This window comes from Carcharhinus amblyrhynchos, chromosome 1, assembly GCF_965287045.1.
Source record: "Carcharhinus amblyrhynchos chromosome 1, sCarAmb.v2.hapA, whole genome shotgun sequence".
Lineage (NCBI taxonomy): Eukaryota > Metazoa > Chordata > Chondrichthyes > Carcharhiniformes > Carcharhinidae > Carcharhinus > Carcharhinus amblyrhynchos.
Genome location: NC_137324.1, coordinates 116,124,385 through 116,140,336, shown reverse-complemented (window position 1 = coordinate 116,140,336; position 15,952 = coordinate 116,124,385). Strand labels below are relative to the sequence as shown.

The 15,952-nt window shown below is 41.3% G+C and overlaps 1 protein-coding gene across 1 annotated transcript; it reads right to left on the bottom strand.

Moving 5' to 3' along the window:
• Nucleotides 1-2,128: 2,128 nt before the first annotated feature.
• Nucleotides 2,129-4,796, bottom strand: fabp2 (fatty acid binding protein 2, intestinal). Its single transcript, XM_080218615.1, has 4 exons — nt 3,879-4,796; nt 3,036-3,208; nt 2,686-2,793; nt 2,129-2,239 (listed from the first exon to the last, which is right to left on the bottom strand). Exons 1-4 carry the CDS (start codon nt 3,943-3,945, stop codon nt 2,129-2,131), a joined length of 459 nt encoding a protein of 152 aa, XP_080074741.1. The 5' UTR covers nt 3,946-4,796.
• Nucleotides 4,797-15,952: the final 11,156 nt, after the last annotated feature.

Genomic DNA, 15,952 nt, shown 5'->3' with positions numbered 1-15,952 from the left:
TAAACAGAGGTAAGCTATTTCCTACGATAGAGACACATAGGACAAGGGGCCATGGACTTAAGGTGAGGGGGAAGAGGTATAACACAGATATTAGAGGGAGGTTTTTCTCACAGAGGGTAGTGGGGGTATGGAATGCTCTGCCAAGTAAGGTGGTGGAGGCAAACACGCTAGAGTCATTTAAGAGTAACTTAGACAGGCACATGAGTGGGTTGGAGATAGGTGGATATAGGAGATTGTTTTAAATAAGGGTCATTAACATTGGGGCGTCCCTGGTAAGGTAAATGGATATGGTACAATAATAATGTTCTTTTTTCTTTTCATTCACAGGTTTTAAGTCGGTCTGCCTTGTGTCCAACAAGGGGCATACACGCGATGGGTCGTACTTGGGCCGCTCTTGGTTGTTCGAGATTGGCCTAGTGCTTCATGTCGTTAGTGTGTGCCTAAACTGGACCAGGTACTGGGCAAGACGACAGCTCAGTGACTATCACTGATTGCAGTGCAGACACGTGGATTTGGGCCAGTGTCTGTGGGAGTTTGCGCATTCTCCCCATGCTTGCGTGGGTTTTCTCCGGGTGCTCCGGTTTCCTCCCACACCCCAAAAATGTGCTGTTAGGCTGATTGGCAGTAATAAATTGTCCCTAAATTAGTTTCCCTCAATGTGGATGGCCATAAAACATTAGACAAGGGTCATGGGTGGAGGGGAGGACTGGTGGTGTTGGGATAGCGGCGCGGGCTCGTTGGGCCGAAGGGCCTGTTTCCCGGGCTGATTTTGTTCTTTGTTTTTGTAGAATCAGAATATGTCCCTGTAGATTATGTGCATATTGTGAGAAGCATTTGTAATTGTGCATGTGCAACTTCAAATGGTAATGATAAACAATCACCAAGTCCTTTTAGCAATATAGAAAACTTTTATTCTTTGAAGTCAATTTGGTTATTTTCCAACATTCAGCCTGTACATATTATTTACATCTGCTCTTGAGGTGAACAAATGGAGGCAAGTTTATTGCCGTTGCTAAGTCTACAATTATTGACCGGTTTTGAAGTGTCAACTTTTGTTTTGCCTCAGATATTATGTTGTATTGCCAGACAGATGCAATGAAAATATGAAATGTCCATTAATCCTGAATTGTGACTCGAGTTTTCAGAGGTTCATGGCAATGATGATAAGATAGCAGCAAGTTTCTATTCCTTTTTGAAGAATCTCTTGGCATCAACTCCATCATATGAGTAAGTCTGAAAGAGATTTCAAGCAAATTATTGGACTAGTTTTAATTCTGAGGTAACTTTTCACAATAGTAAATCTAATATGTGCTGAACTCCTCTCTGCTGTTGGCAACACTTGGAGAAGAGAATATTTTCTGTTTTTAAAAATATGGTACATATCATGTTATGGAAAATAATAATGTAATGTCTGCAACATTTAAATTTGAAAGGCCCTGAGGAAATGGGAGTTGATCTTGCTGCCACATGTTCTTCAAGCCTGTCCATCTTTAGGTGAGCTTCCTCATGCAAGTGGGAATCACATTAGAATTCACTGAGATAGTCAAGTGATACTGAGTGGGGAAATCCATTTAGATCATGTCGCAGAGGAATTTAGCAGGCAAAATTCTCACTCCACTCCATCCCTTCCTGGGTTACGACAGCATTGATATTTTGGGTGGTGTTAAATTCGTCACCTTAAGCTGTCAGGACTGATAAATCTTCCAAGCCAGTTCTCTGATTAGCACTGGAGTTGAAGTGTCCACTTGACTTAATGGTATTAGTCATCCCTCTGAGTCAGGATGTTGTGGATTCAAGTGAAAATCTAGGCTTGAGCATTTAACCTTGGTACCCCTTTAGTACAGTAGTGAGGATGTGCTGTACTATTGAAAGACTATCACATAAAATGGGAGTTCCATTTGCTTGTCCAAGTGGATGTAGAAGATACCATGACAATATTGTCCTGGTGTTCTGCCCAACATTTAACCCTTAACCAACATTACTAAAAAATGACAATTAGTTGCCCATTATCACGGTTCGTTTTTTGGCACTTGCAAAAAAGTTGTTGTATTTCGAAGGTAAGCTAAATAATTGTTTGGTGGTACAGAACTTGAGCATTGCTGAAAAAAGAGAAATGTCAAAGCTTTTGTCAAGATGTCTCTTCTTCAGCAATACTAAAGTAATCTAATGGTGAAGTGTTTTCTTCAGACTGATCTGAAGGTGTACTAATATATATGAATACAAGTTCTTGCTTAAAGAGCTTGAATAACATTAGAAAAACTGAAAAATACCAGAATTGTACGTAAGTCATATTTCTTGCGGCTACTTATTATCAAATGTCTAAATGCAATGAAATAATACACTCAGCAATTGGTCATATTTTCAGATTCTTCTTCTACCTGGCATGATGACACTGCTGCCTCACAGTGCCAGGGATCTGGGCTCAATTCCAGTCCTGAGTAACTGTGTGCACATTCTCCCTGTGGGTTGCCTCCAGGTACTCTGGGTTTCCTCCCACAGTCCAAAGATGTACAGATTAGCCACGGTAAATCTGTTGGGTTATGGGAATAGGATGGGGGAAAGAGCTTGGGTAAGGTACTCTGTCAGAGAGAGTTGTTGCAGACTCGATGGGTCAAATGACTTCTGTGTACGCTAGGGATTCTATAATTCTTCAATGGTGTAACTGACACTCGACGGTGAATTTACCTGAACAAGTTCACCACCAACAACTTCCCTTGTTGTCAGGAGCTCCTTGCTATTGTCTTTTCTGGTAAACTTTCCAACAAGCTTGGCCCCCTCAATGGTCCATGAACCCTACAGCAGAGAAGCACTTTTGATTAGCTCCAAAATGAAAATTACTTTTTCAGACATTTTATGTGATTAAGCCGATTAAATCAATCATAAGTGTGCTCAACGCAGAAGTAACACAATTTGTAAAAGGAGAAAGACCACAAACCGATTGAAATTACTCCCTGCAACTTTCTTAAGCAATCTTAATTGCCTACTATTTTTATTAATCTGAACAGCAGCAATAAAAACTTTTTTTTGGTTCTTACATTCAATTCTGTTCCATCTGCCAGGGTGTAGTCAAATGCTACCCCCAGTGTGAACTCAATGTCTTTTGTTCGAAAGGCACTGGACTCTTTGACAATAAACTTATCCCCATCTTGCTGAATTGTAATCTTCAGGTTATCATGGGCTGCAAGCTTTCTTTTCACAGCATTTACCCCTGGGAATTAACATGAGAGATATACTATTATTAAATCAAAGTAGAAGCAGGTTATTTTGAACATCTTTTGTAGTTTTTAATTTCTCCTTTGTAATAATGACTATGAATATTCATAAAATTCAGGTTAGGAGAGGCAGCAAAGTGAACCATGAAGAAAACCAAATTTTTTCAGAATATAACGTGAGTTATTGGTGCTTACATACAGAAGATTTTACAGAAATAGTGTTAACACGTTACATCTTGGCATTCAAGTTTATTCAGATACAAAAGAAGACTTGAAATCAAGTCAGCTGTAAATTTGTTTCTTACAAAGTTCCTGTTCATGAATGAGGCAATTTGCCAGCAATGGTTTTTGGCATTAGTAAGCTCATTAAAATTTTGGATTGCTTTGTCCTCATGATGGCTATCATCATCTGTTTAATGGCGATTAAAATTAGCAGACTTTGAATTTTATCATTCATTTAAAAGAGCACTATTTCAAATAACAGAAACAAAAATTGCCAAAGTTCTATTAAACTTAATTTGCTTTGACCAACAGAATACATTGCTTTTCTCTTTTTGTGACATTACCTGCAGTTTACAGTTTTTTGCAAATTGCATGTATTTAATCTTGTATTTGTTTGTACATTTATGAACTATATATTCTTTGATCTTCTCATGTTATACTTACCCAACTGTTCCATAAACTTATCATAGTTCTCATTCTTTTCAGCCTTCCAGGTACCGTTGAATGCCATGTTTTACTGAGACTGAACTCCTCTCACCAGTGCAGGATCTCCTCTCCAATCTCTGCTTATAAAGCTTGCAGGTTAATTAAAGCCAAGATTTTATCAGCATGATCATGATGTGGCTGGGTAAAGTTCAATTGCCACACATGACTTGCACCAAGGACGTTATAATAGGATATTACTTTCGTGTGTTTAAAGTTTATGGGATAGGATTTGATTTGTTCTCTTTTACAATTTTCTAGAAATGTTGGGGTAGACTATGCAATTGCATAATTTTTGCTAGCTATTGTCAGCTGCTTATCTCTGCTTGTTATCAAAATGTAATGTAAAGTTTGGTGCTGTGTTATTAGTGTGCTTTACTATTTAAACTTATGGGAAGAAATGCCTAAGTGAAATGGCTGCTATATAACAGATGACGTAACAGAGAACTCCATATGTTAGGATAATAAGCATTTGTAAAGCTTAATGGCATTGTTGGTGATATAATTTTAAATGCTTTGTTTCTGTCATTTGTAATCTACCACATTACACTGAGATTTTAGTGTGGTTTGTCCATCTTAACAGAAATGCTAATTGCTAATAAATATATTAATAATGGATAAGAATATTTCCTACCAACATGGTAGCATTACTCTGCTATTAATACAGGGTATAATTTCAAGCCTTAGATAATTTTGTTGTTTTAATTAAATGAATGTAAAGTTAAATAACATCTTTAACCACCTCACCATGACTGTCATTCAGGAGTGCTAAGCAGGCTACAGCTTAATGTTTATTCCCATCTGGCGCTAGTACCTCTGGAATGTGTATGGCATAGGTACCATGTCCTTTATCAACTGGTTACATGTATTTGCTTTAGTTATGTTTGTGTGTAAAAAGTAACCTATCAGTTACAGGTTATTTTTGTGTTTCAATTAATATGTTGTAAATTATTAAATGAAAAATACTTGTGCTCATAAGGTGCAATATTTAAATTGAATAATTTGGATTTCTCTCAATAGTTATGACATGGTGGCAGAGTAGTTAGCACTGGTGCCGCAGCTCCAGGGTCCTGGGTTTGATTCTGGCCTTGGGTGATTGTTCGTGTGGAATTTGTACATTCTCCTCATGTTGTGTGTGTTTACTCAGAGTGCTTTGGTTTCCCTTCTTAGTCCAAAAATGTGCAGATTAGATGGATTGGCCATGCCATACTAAATCGCCCTTTAGTATCCAAAGATGTGCAGGTTAGACAGACTGACCGTGGTAAATGGGTAGGATCACGGGACAATGGGGAGGTGGGCCTGAATAAAATGCTCTTTTGGTGAGTTGGTGCAGACCTGATGGGCCAAATGGTCATCTCCTGCAATGTAGGTGTTCTATGGATTCTATTTCCTGTATGGTGCCTACTGCGTAGGAAGTCTCGCAACACCAGGTTAAAATCCAACGGGTTTATTTGTAGCAAACGCTACTAGTGGTGTTTGCTACTAATAAACCTGTTGGACTTTAACCTGGTGTTGTGAGACTTCTTACTGTATTTACCCTAGTCCAACGCCGGCATCTCCAAATCATGGTGTCTACAGCAATAAGGTATTTTTATGGAGGCGGGCCCATGCCTTCTAGAAACTGACTTGAAGCTTATACGTCTTGTATATATGATATAAGGTGTGAATGGGTTAGTATGATGAACAAAATTAATAACTAACCACTTCACTTGAAGGGGATTGGAATAAACAGGGAAATGATATTAGAATGATAGGGAATGGGATAGCTTGATCTTGGGTTCGGACATAGCTTGGCACAACATCAAGGGCTGAAGGGCCTGAACTGTACTGTGCTGTACTGTTCTATGTTCTATTGAAAAATGCAGATGAGCAGGTGGATGGCAGAATATCTCAAAAATCCACACAAGGCAGTCTGGGTTACTTTAACCTCTTGGCCTTATTAACGTGCCGCTGGGTTGTAAAAAATTAAGCCGAGGTTTTCTTATCACTTGATTTTACCTGGTAGGAAACATCTTACAGGCTGACATTGAGATAACAATATCCAACACTCCTCTAACTTCACCAATTGTACATAGGATCATTTCCAGAAAATAGACACTCCAAATTCCTGGCACAATGTATTTTGTGTGATATATTCTTGTATTAATGAACAGTACAACCTCGAATACCTTGTGAGCATCACAGTAGATCATGTGTCACTGGCATTCTTGTGTCACACTGCGTTGCATCTGGAACAATGACAAAGAAGACTGGTCATTAACCCAGAGCCTGAAGTGTAAAATACCTATATTTGCTTGGTGAATAATCCCAGCAGTTTACAAATAGTGCCTAATTAGTGCAATAGTTTTAAGTGGACTAAGACAAGTTAAAATGCGCCAAACCCCAGATTATCCATCAGCAATGCCACAGATTTGGAGATTTCATTACTTATTCAAACAGTGAAAAGCTCCATGATATACAACCAAATAGTCCATGAAGGGAGTAAAATCTAGAAAACATCCAGTATTGTTTGATATGATTATTCCCAGATGTTGCCAATAGATTCCTGGACCATTTGGCTCAATTATTTTCACAGTACGAGATCCAGCAATGTCTCCTCCATAGGAGTGAACCATACTGATAAAGGTAATTTTCTTCAACATATTTAAGAAATTTCTTCATTTTCCTACCCTTCACTGTAATATTATCCCAATTGATGTGTTTGGGGAATGAAAGTTCTCAAATGTCTGCATTCTATAGTTCTTGCACATCTCAGTGATTTCCCTGCTGATTTGCTCTCTTCCTCCCTCCCACCTCTTTCTCTTTCTCTCTCTCTCTGTCTCCCCACCTCCATCTCTCTCTCTCCCTCTCCCTCCCCCTTTCTCTGTCTCCCTCTCCCTCTCGCTCCCCATCTCTCTGTCTCCCTCTCGCTCCCCCTTTCTCTGTCTCCCTCTCCCTCTCACTCCCCCTTTCTCTGTCTCCCTCTCCCTCTCGCTCCTCCTTTCTCTGTCTCCCTCTCCCTCTCGCTCCCCCTTTCTCTGTCTCCCTCTCCCTCTCGCTCCCCCTCCCCCTTTCTCTCTGATCCTCACTATTTATATACTAATAAAATACCACCAGTCATGTGATCAGATCGTTCTTTCTTCTCAACTCGAACCAAATGGATTCTGTGTTTGTCTATTAAAGGACATTCTGTCTTTCTATCATCACACCATCTTCCCCAATCAAAGGACTTCACGAGTACAAAGTCATCTTTAGACTGCATGTTTGTTAATGCACAGTGTGGTGACTGATGCTGGCAAGCCACAAACACAAATAAACCATGTCCCTATTTTGCCTACCTATCTTTTCTGAACATTCTGTCTCCTTGTGTATTAAGCACCCTGTCCATTATATTTTGAAACCTCATTTCTGTTATTACCACTACATCATGTACCCATTGACCATTTGTACTCGTAGCTCACCAGAATAAGGGGTTGACCATATAAGGCCAGGAGGAATCTCTTTGCTCACAGGGTGGTGAATCTTTGAAATTCTCTACTCCAGAGGGCTGTGGAAGCTCACTCACTGAGCATGCTCAAGGCAGAAATTGATAGATTTCTGGATATTAATGACACCAATGATAGTGGATAAAATAGGCATCGAGGTATGTGATCCACCATGATCCATTTGAATGGCGGAGCATACTCGATGGGCCAAATGGCTTTATCCTGCTCCAACGTTCCTATGTAATGCAGCCATGATGTAGAGATACTGGCGTTGGACTGGGGTAAACACAGTAAGAAGTCTCTCAATATCAGGTTAGAGTCCAACCAGTTTATTTGATAGTAATCTCACAAGCTTTCAGAAATGGTGTTTCTTCGTCAGGTGTGTGGAAGTTTAGGGTATGTAATGCAACCAGCTTAAAACAGCATTGCAATAGACAAAGGAACATGTTATTTTAGGTAGTATACAGGTTGTTGGGAAAGATATGAAATAATGTGATATACTCACAATAATTGTGGAAAGAAAGAAATGCTGTGGTTCCAATTCAAATATTCTAGATGATTGTTGATTAATTAATTGACATTGATGTCTTGGTTGATAATATCAGGTCCAAGCAGTAGTTCCTTCAATTTTCAAAGATTCACCAGCAGCTTTTTAAATGAATTGTTATAATTGTATAGATCTGAACATGTTGAGAAAATGTGGTAATGTCTCTTGCATTCAATTAATTCCCAGAACTTAAAAATCATAATCTTCTGAAAAGAGGCTTACTCACTTTTCAGAAGTAATATGGCCAACAGGTTTAAAACAAATGCACTTTGAAATACAAAACACTGTGGATGCTGGGAATATGAAATTAAAAATAGAAAATTCTGTGAAACAAGAAACAAAGGGTGACAATTTGGAGAGGCTTCCCATCCACATGAGAAGGCTGGCAGTGTCTCAGTTTGGGAGACTTGGCCCTGAATTGGGCCTCCTCCGTTTTCAGAGATGAGGGAACGGGTCAGCTTCTAATAAGCATACTCTTGGCTCATGGAGACAGCTGCCCATTTAAGTCAACAGCAACCTCGACTCGCGTTGTTTTAATCAGGTAGCTGTCTGAAACCTGTGAAGATTTGATCAGATAAAATCAGGTCTGAACATTGTGGATTAATTTGGATAACCCGCATTCACTTTTGCAGAGGCAAGGTACGCCTTTGGTTATGGTCCCGGGACACATTTGGGAGAGTTTAGGCACTCTTTAGAATCATGGAATCCCTACAGTAAGGAAGGATGACATTCAGTTTATCAACTTTGCACCAACCCACTCCTTTATCTTACCCAGGCCCAATCCCTGTAACGTTACATATTTACCCTGCTAATGTACACATTGTGGGACACTAAGGAGCAATTTAGCAGGGCTAAATCCACCGAACATGCACATCCTTGGGTGTTGAGAAAGATTAACTTAATGCAAAGAAGATCCATTCAAAAATCTTGATGGCAGCAGGGAGGAAACTGTTCTTGAGTCGTTTGGTACATGACCTCAAACTTTTGTATTTTTTTTCCTGACGGAAGATAGTAGGAGGGAGCATATCCAGGGTGCGTGGGGTCCGTGATTATGCTGGCCGCTTTTTGGAGGCAGCAGGAAGTGTAGGCAGAGTCAATGGATGGGAGGCTGCTTTGTGTAAAGGACTGGACTTTGTTCACAACCCTTTATAATTCCTTGCAGTGTTGGACAGAGCAGGGGCCATACCAACCTGTGATACAACCAGAAAGAATGCTTTCTATGGTGCATCTGTAAAAGTTGATGAGAGTTCATAGCTGACGTGCTGAAGTTCCTTAGCCTCCTAAGAAAATAGAGGTGTGGTGGGCTTCCTGAACTATAGTGTCGGCAGCGGGGGAACCAAGACAGGTTGTTGGTGATCAGAACACCAAGAAACTTGAGCTCTCAACCATTTCTCCTTCATCCCCATTGATGTAGATAGGGACATGTCCTTCATTACACTTCCTGAAGTTGATGACTATCTCCTTCATTTTGTTTACGTTGAGGGAGAGATTATTATCATCGCACCAGTTCACCAGATTCTCTATCTCTTTTCTGTACTCTGTCTCATCATTTTTTGAGAGTTGACTCACTATGGTGGTGTCGTCAGCAAACTTGAAGATAGAGATGGATGGGAATTTGGCCGCACAGTCATAGGTGTATAAAGAATAAAGTAGGGGGCTGAGAACACAGCCTTGTGGATCAGTGGTGTTGAGGATGATCATGGAATAGGTGTTGCGTGTCCTTACTGATTGTGGTCTGAGTTAGGAAATTCAGGATCCAGTCGCAGAAAGAGGTGCCGAGGCCCAGGTACAGAGTTTGAAGGTGAGTTTTGTTGGAATAATGGTGTTGAAGGCCGACCTGTAGTCAATAACTAGGAGTCTGACATAGGTGTCTTTGTTATCCAGATGTTCCAGAGTTGAGTATAAGGTCAGGGAGATGACATCTGCTGTGGACCTGTTGCAGCAGTAAACAAGTAGACAAACTAATGGATTTATGCAATCTGGGAAGTCAGAATTGATTCATGCCATGACCCTTTGAAGCACTTCACAATGATGGATGTAGACAAAAGTAGAAATTATTGTGCACGAAAAGTGTGTCAACATATTGAAGCTGTCAAAGAATTGTTAAAATTAATCGGAATTGTCAATGGTGCCAAGGGATTTAACTTTAAAGACTTTTTTTGATATCTCACCCTGTCTTTCAATATAAGCCTCAGGGATAGCATTATAGGATTTATGCTGCATGACTGTTTTACAAACTGACACAATCACATTAGGGGTGCCTGTGAAGTGAGCAGATTGGCAGCTCTAATTTGTTACAGATCAAAAACATTTGCTTTCATAAGAGATTGTTGAAGAATATTTAAACAACAAGGTTTTTTTTTACACTGATTGCAGCAGTAGAAATATTACTATAAATTAGCATGGCTCTTGAGGGTTGCCCATAGTGAATACAATTTTTGGGTCATAGCGTGGGTTGGCATGAGTTGGCACTAAGTTGACATAGGAATTATAAAGAGTCATGAGGATAAGTGGGGGGGGGAGGTGGGGGGGGTGGCGGGCATCAGTTGTCATGGAGCTATGAGAGGCCAAAGGGTGTAGTGTTGGCATGAGGATATGCAAGCCCATTGGGACAGGTAGAGGAGCATAGAGGGCATGAGAGGACATGGGAGTTGTTGGGGGGGGGGGGGGGGGTGCATGAGGTTTGTGGGGTGATGGGGGCAGGGCAAAAGGTTGCATAGGATGTGTGTAGGGTTGAAGGGGGTGAAGGATGGGGTTGTTTTCTTTTCATTCATGTTATTAATAAATTGAACAAAATGGCAGAGTACCGAAATAGGCCTTCTTCAGAGGATGGCAGGCCCAAATTTAATCCAAACCCCAGCTACCAATCAACAAGACAAAATTCTGGGCCTCATTTTCCCAGGTCGTGTTCATGAAGTTGGGAAGTGTCCCGTCTTGGTGCTCCTGACCTGCGAACGCAAACCCAAGCCCAAGTTTCAGGACTGTACTATGATCTATTTTCTGTGCTTTCAAAAGCTTTCTCCAAATTTGTTTGCATTATTTATTTTTATTAATTATAATAGTTATAACATTGTTACAAGATATGCTTCAAAATTATTCACATTCATCAGTAAAAATGATGTTTAGCCGAATATAATTACTTAAGTTGAAAATTGCTTTCCTCAGGCTTGTGTCTTGAAAGTGCTTTGCTTACTAACAGAGGGCAATAGGGCACAAAACACAGCTATAAGGGAATGAAGATAAAATGATAACTTAGATGCAGTATAAATGCCACATCATCAGTTCGAGGGTCCTGATTATATCTCTGATCAAAATATATGTATTTAGGTTTGGATACTGATGTTTTATTTATCTAGCAGATATCGCATATATAATATTAAATAAAACTAGGCCTAATAATCAGTTTTACCTCTGCACTTTGTCATTTCAGCAATCATGAGTACAATTTGCAAAGTTAGTTTTGAAATGTTAATTGCAGTTGCTGGCTCAATGAGTGATTTTTGTTGCCAGGGTAGAGTTGAGTAATATGGATGCAGCAAAGTCCCAGGTTCAGTCCACGCTGAGTTGATCTCCATTTGCCAACAAATCACTCCATGGTACCAGATAAATTTTATCCCTGCAGTAATCAGCAGCTTCAGATTAGAAGAAAAGATGACAGGGAAGAACAAAATCAGATAAAGGGGGACAAGGACAGCTTCTGAGAGACGATAAGTATAATAGCTATGAGGACCTGATGTCTAAAAATGACAGGGGTTTATTTGGAGGGAGAAGTTTTATCCAGGACAGAGATAAAAATGCTTCTGAACTCCACAACTCCTGGAAGGCTTATTTATTAGTGGCAGATGGAATACAATGTTAGCAAGTGTGAGGTTATCCACTTTGGCAGGAATAATAGTAGGAGGGACTACTACTTAAAGGGCGAAAAGCTGCAGCATGCTACGGTGCAGAGAGACCTGGGGGTCCTTGTGCATGAGTCGCAAAAACCCAGCCTACAGGTGCAGCAGGTGATCAGGAAGGCAAATGGGATGCTGGCCTTTATAGCGAGGGAAATTGAATACAAAAGTAGGGAGGTCTTGCTGCAACTGTACAGGGCACTGGTGAGGCCGCAGCTGGAGTACTGTGTGCAGTTTTGGTCGCCGCACTTGTGCAAGGATATTTTGGCATTGGAGGGAGTGCAGAGGAGGTTCACTAGACTGATACTGGAGTTGAGGGGGTTGAGCTATGAAGAGAGGCTGAATAGACTGGGCTTGTACTCGTTAGAGTTTAGAAGGATGAGGGGGGATCTCATTGAGATGTATAAGATGATGAAAGGAATGGATAGGGTAGAGGTGGAGAGGTTCTTCCCGCTCAGAAAGGACAGCAGGACTAGAGGGCACAGCCTCAAGATAAGGGGGGAGCAGTTTAGAACGGAGTTGAGGAGGAACTTCTTCACTCAAAGGGTGGTGAATCTCTGGAATTCTTTGCCTGTTGAAGTGGTGGAGGCTACCTCGCTAAATATATTTAAGACGTGGGTAGATAGGTTTTTGGTAGGCAAGGGGATTAAGAGTTCTGGGGAGAAAGCAGGAAGGTGGAACTGAGCCACTTCAGATCAGCCATGATCTTATTGAATGGCAGGGCGGGCTTGAGGGGCTAGATGGCCTACTCCTGCTCCTATTTCTTATGTTCTTATGCCACAAGTAGGCTTACATTAACACTGCAATGAAGTTACTATGAAAATCCTCTAGTAGCCACGCTCTGGCACCTGTTTGGGTACTCTGCGGGAGAATTTAGCGTGGCCATTGCACCAAACCAGCACGTCTTTCAGATTACGGGAGGAAACCGGAGCACCCGAGGAAACCCACGCAGAACGTGTAGACCCCACACACACAGTGACCCAAGCCAGGAATCAAACCTGATCCCTGGCACTCTGAAGAGCAGTGCTAACCACTGTGCCACCATGCTGCCCCAACTCCAACTGCCAGAAAGCCCACACTCCCGCTCTTGATTCACGCACCTTGATGAGATTGGCCTGCTGGGTCATGTGACCCCCGATAACCAGCCCCTTAAAGGACACACTTACCACAGTAAGTTATTGGTTCCGGTCCCTCAATCTCTCTCCATCATATCCTCTCTCCATTCATTCACAACCTCACCACCACCACTCGCCACCCATTCCACCACCACCGATGCTTCTTCTACCTCTGGCCGCAGTAGGTAATGATGCTGCAGCTCCCGAATGGATGAAGAAACTGTACGGTAATTACATTTACTGATGGCACCCAGGAACGGAGGAAAGTATGTTGTCAAGATGAGTCTGCAAAGGTTAAGCTTCTTTGTTCACTTTGGCAAGACCAACAGAAAAGCTTGGAAACTAGAAGCAGGAGTGGGCCATTTGGCCTTTTGAGCCACCTCCATCGTTCATATTGATCATGGCTGATAAAAATTCAATATCCTGATTCCCTCCTTCTTTCTCTCTCCACCCACTTTTCCCACCCATATCCCTCTAGCCCCCAAGAGCTATATCTAATTTCCACTTGAAGTTGCACAACATTTTGGCCTCAGCTATTTTCTGTGGTAGTGAATTCCACACATTCACCCCCCCAACCCCTCCTCCTCTGGGTGAAGAACTGTCTCATCACCTCAGTTCGAAAGGTTTCTTCCTTATCCTCAAAGTGTGACTCCTAGTTCTGGACTCCCCCACCATTGGGAACATTCTTCCTGAATCTACCCTATCTAACCCTGTTAGAATTTAAGAAGTTTCTATCAGATCCCCTCTCGCTCTTTTGAACTCCAGTGAATATAATCCTAACCGACTTAATCTTATCTCATATGAATGACTTGCCATCCCAGGAATCAGTCTGATAAACCTTCGCTGTACTCCCTCTATAGCAAGAACATCCTTTCTCAGATAAGGACACCAGAATGCCAGGTATGGCAGAATTTGGTAGTACAGAAGATCTGGGTCTCATGGTACATGAATCCCAAAACATTAGAATGTGGATACAGCAAATGATTAGCAAGTCAAATATTGTCATTTATATCCAGAGGAATGGAATATAAAAGTGGGGAAGTTTTACTGCAGCTGTACAGAACCTTGGTGAGACCACAGTTGGTGCATTGTGAAATTTTGGTCTCCTTATTTTAAAGAAAAGGATATAGTTTTAGAAGCAGTTCAGAGCAGGTTCACTGCTAGTCATGCTGTGGAATCAAAACTCTGAAGTATCTGTCCAAACAGGAACTCTGCCCAGCCACCAATGCACTCTGCCTCTGAAAAGATTCCGTGGGTTTTTTGATTGTTTTGAATGCTCAGTTACGAATTGGTGAAAGATATTTTTAAATAAATGCTCACAAGAAATACATTTTTCTGTATTGTGAGTGTATGTAAGGAGTTGTCCACATCCACTCCCCCCACACACATACCAGTGACTTGCCTCTTGAGGCATCTGATTCCACTCCTCTGCCTCTTGCCCGGGTATCAGATATTTCCCATAGGCTCCAGTAACCCCTCTATTGATGAATTCTGTTATGAGGGTATTGGTTACAGAACAGTGTTTCTTAATGTTAACTGCACATAAGCACCACACTGGTTCCTGTATCTGGGTCATGTACCGCCTTCTCTCAGTTTGTGAATGGCACTGTACTCAGTCCCACATTAACCCATGTGCCAGCTGTTTATACTCCATATTCAGTTCCTCTTTTCTCAGACTTGAAATCCAATGCCTGAAGTCTCTGATTTCCCTCTACAAGACTTTTGACCTAGGCTCCCTCCACAGCCAAGCACCCCTAACCTCCCTTGCATTGTCAGCACACAGCCTGTTGGATTGGACAACTCTCAATTGTCCTCACCTCTGATCGAAAGCTATGTTAGGGAGGGAGGGAATTCCAGGATTTTGATCCAATGATAATGAAAGAACAATTACATGGTTCCTAGTCAGGATGTTGTGTGGCTTGGAGGAGAGCTTGCAGATGATAGTATCCCTTTATATCTGCTGCTCTTGTTCTTCTTAAGTGGTAGATATTGTAGGCGTAGAATATGATGTTGAAGAAACCTTGGTGAGTTGCTGCAGTCTATCTGTTATATGGCACACACGACTGCCACTGTGCACTGGTGGTGGAGGGGTTGAACTTCTAAGGTAATCAATATCATATGTGTCGCTTTGTCTGGATGGTATTGAACTTCTTGAGTGTTGATGGAGCTGCGTTCATCCAGGTAAATAGGGAATATTCCATCATAATCTTGGCCTGGATTTTGCAGATAGTGGACAGGTTTTGAGGAGTCAGAGGTGAGTTACTTGCCGCAGCTCCCAGCCTCTTACCTGCTCTTGTATCCTTGGCATATATGTGACTGATGGAGTGGGGTTCTGGTCAATGGTGACCCTAGGATATTTATAATGGGGTCGGGGTGGGCATGAGGGTTTAACTGATGGTTAAATGTCAAAGGGAGAAGGTTAGTTTTTCTCTTGGTGAAGATCGTCATTGCCTGGCACTCATGGTTAAGTAGCGTGAATGTTATTTGTCACTTATCAATGCAAGTCTAAATCCTGTCTGGGTGTTGCTCCACACAAGCAGATTGCTTCAGTATCTGAGGAGTTGAGAATGTTACTGAATGTGGTGCAATTATCAGCAAACATCTCCACTTCTGATCTTATGATGGAGGTAAGGCCATTGGTGAACAGCTGAAGAAGTCTGGGCCCAGGACCTTGATCTGAGGAACTCTTGTGTAGGTTAGAGTCCTCTCTGCAGTCTCTCTGTTAGTGAAATGTACATAACATTGTTCAATAACCACTACCTGCTGTGAGTCCTCATGTTGCCATTAGTAGTATCTCAGTCCAAGTCATGAGTTTGGATATTTTTGTGAAATTATTGATACCTTTTGAATACTTTGTATGGCAAAGTAGGTCAGAGGTTAGATATTTTATGTATAACCAAGCTTTGATACCTTTTGTAGTGGAATTTTGACACCTTTGTGTTAACTTAAAATACAATAAAGGAGACTGTTGTATGATAAGTTGAAGGTATCTTTGTCTGCAATGTCAACTGAACCT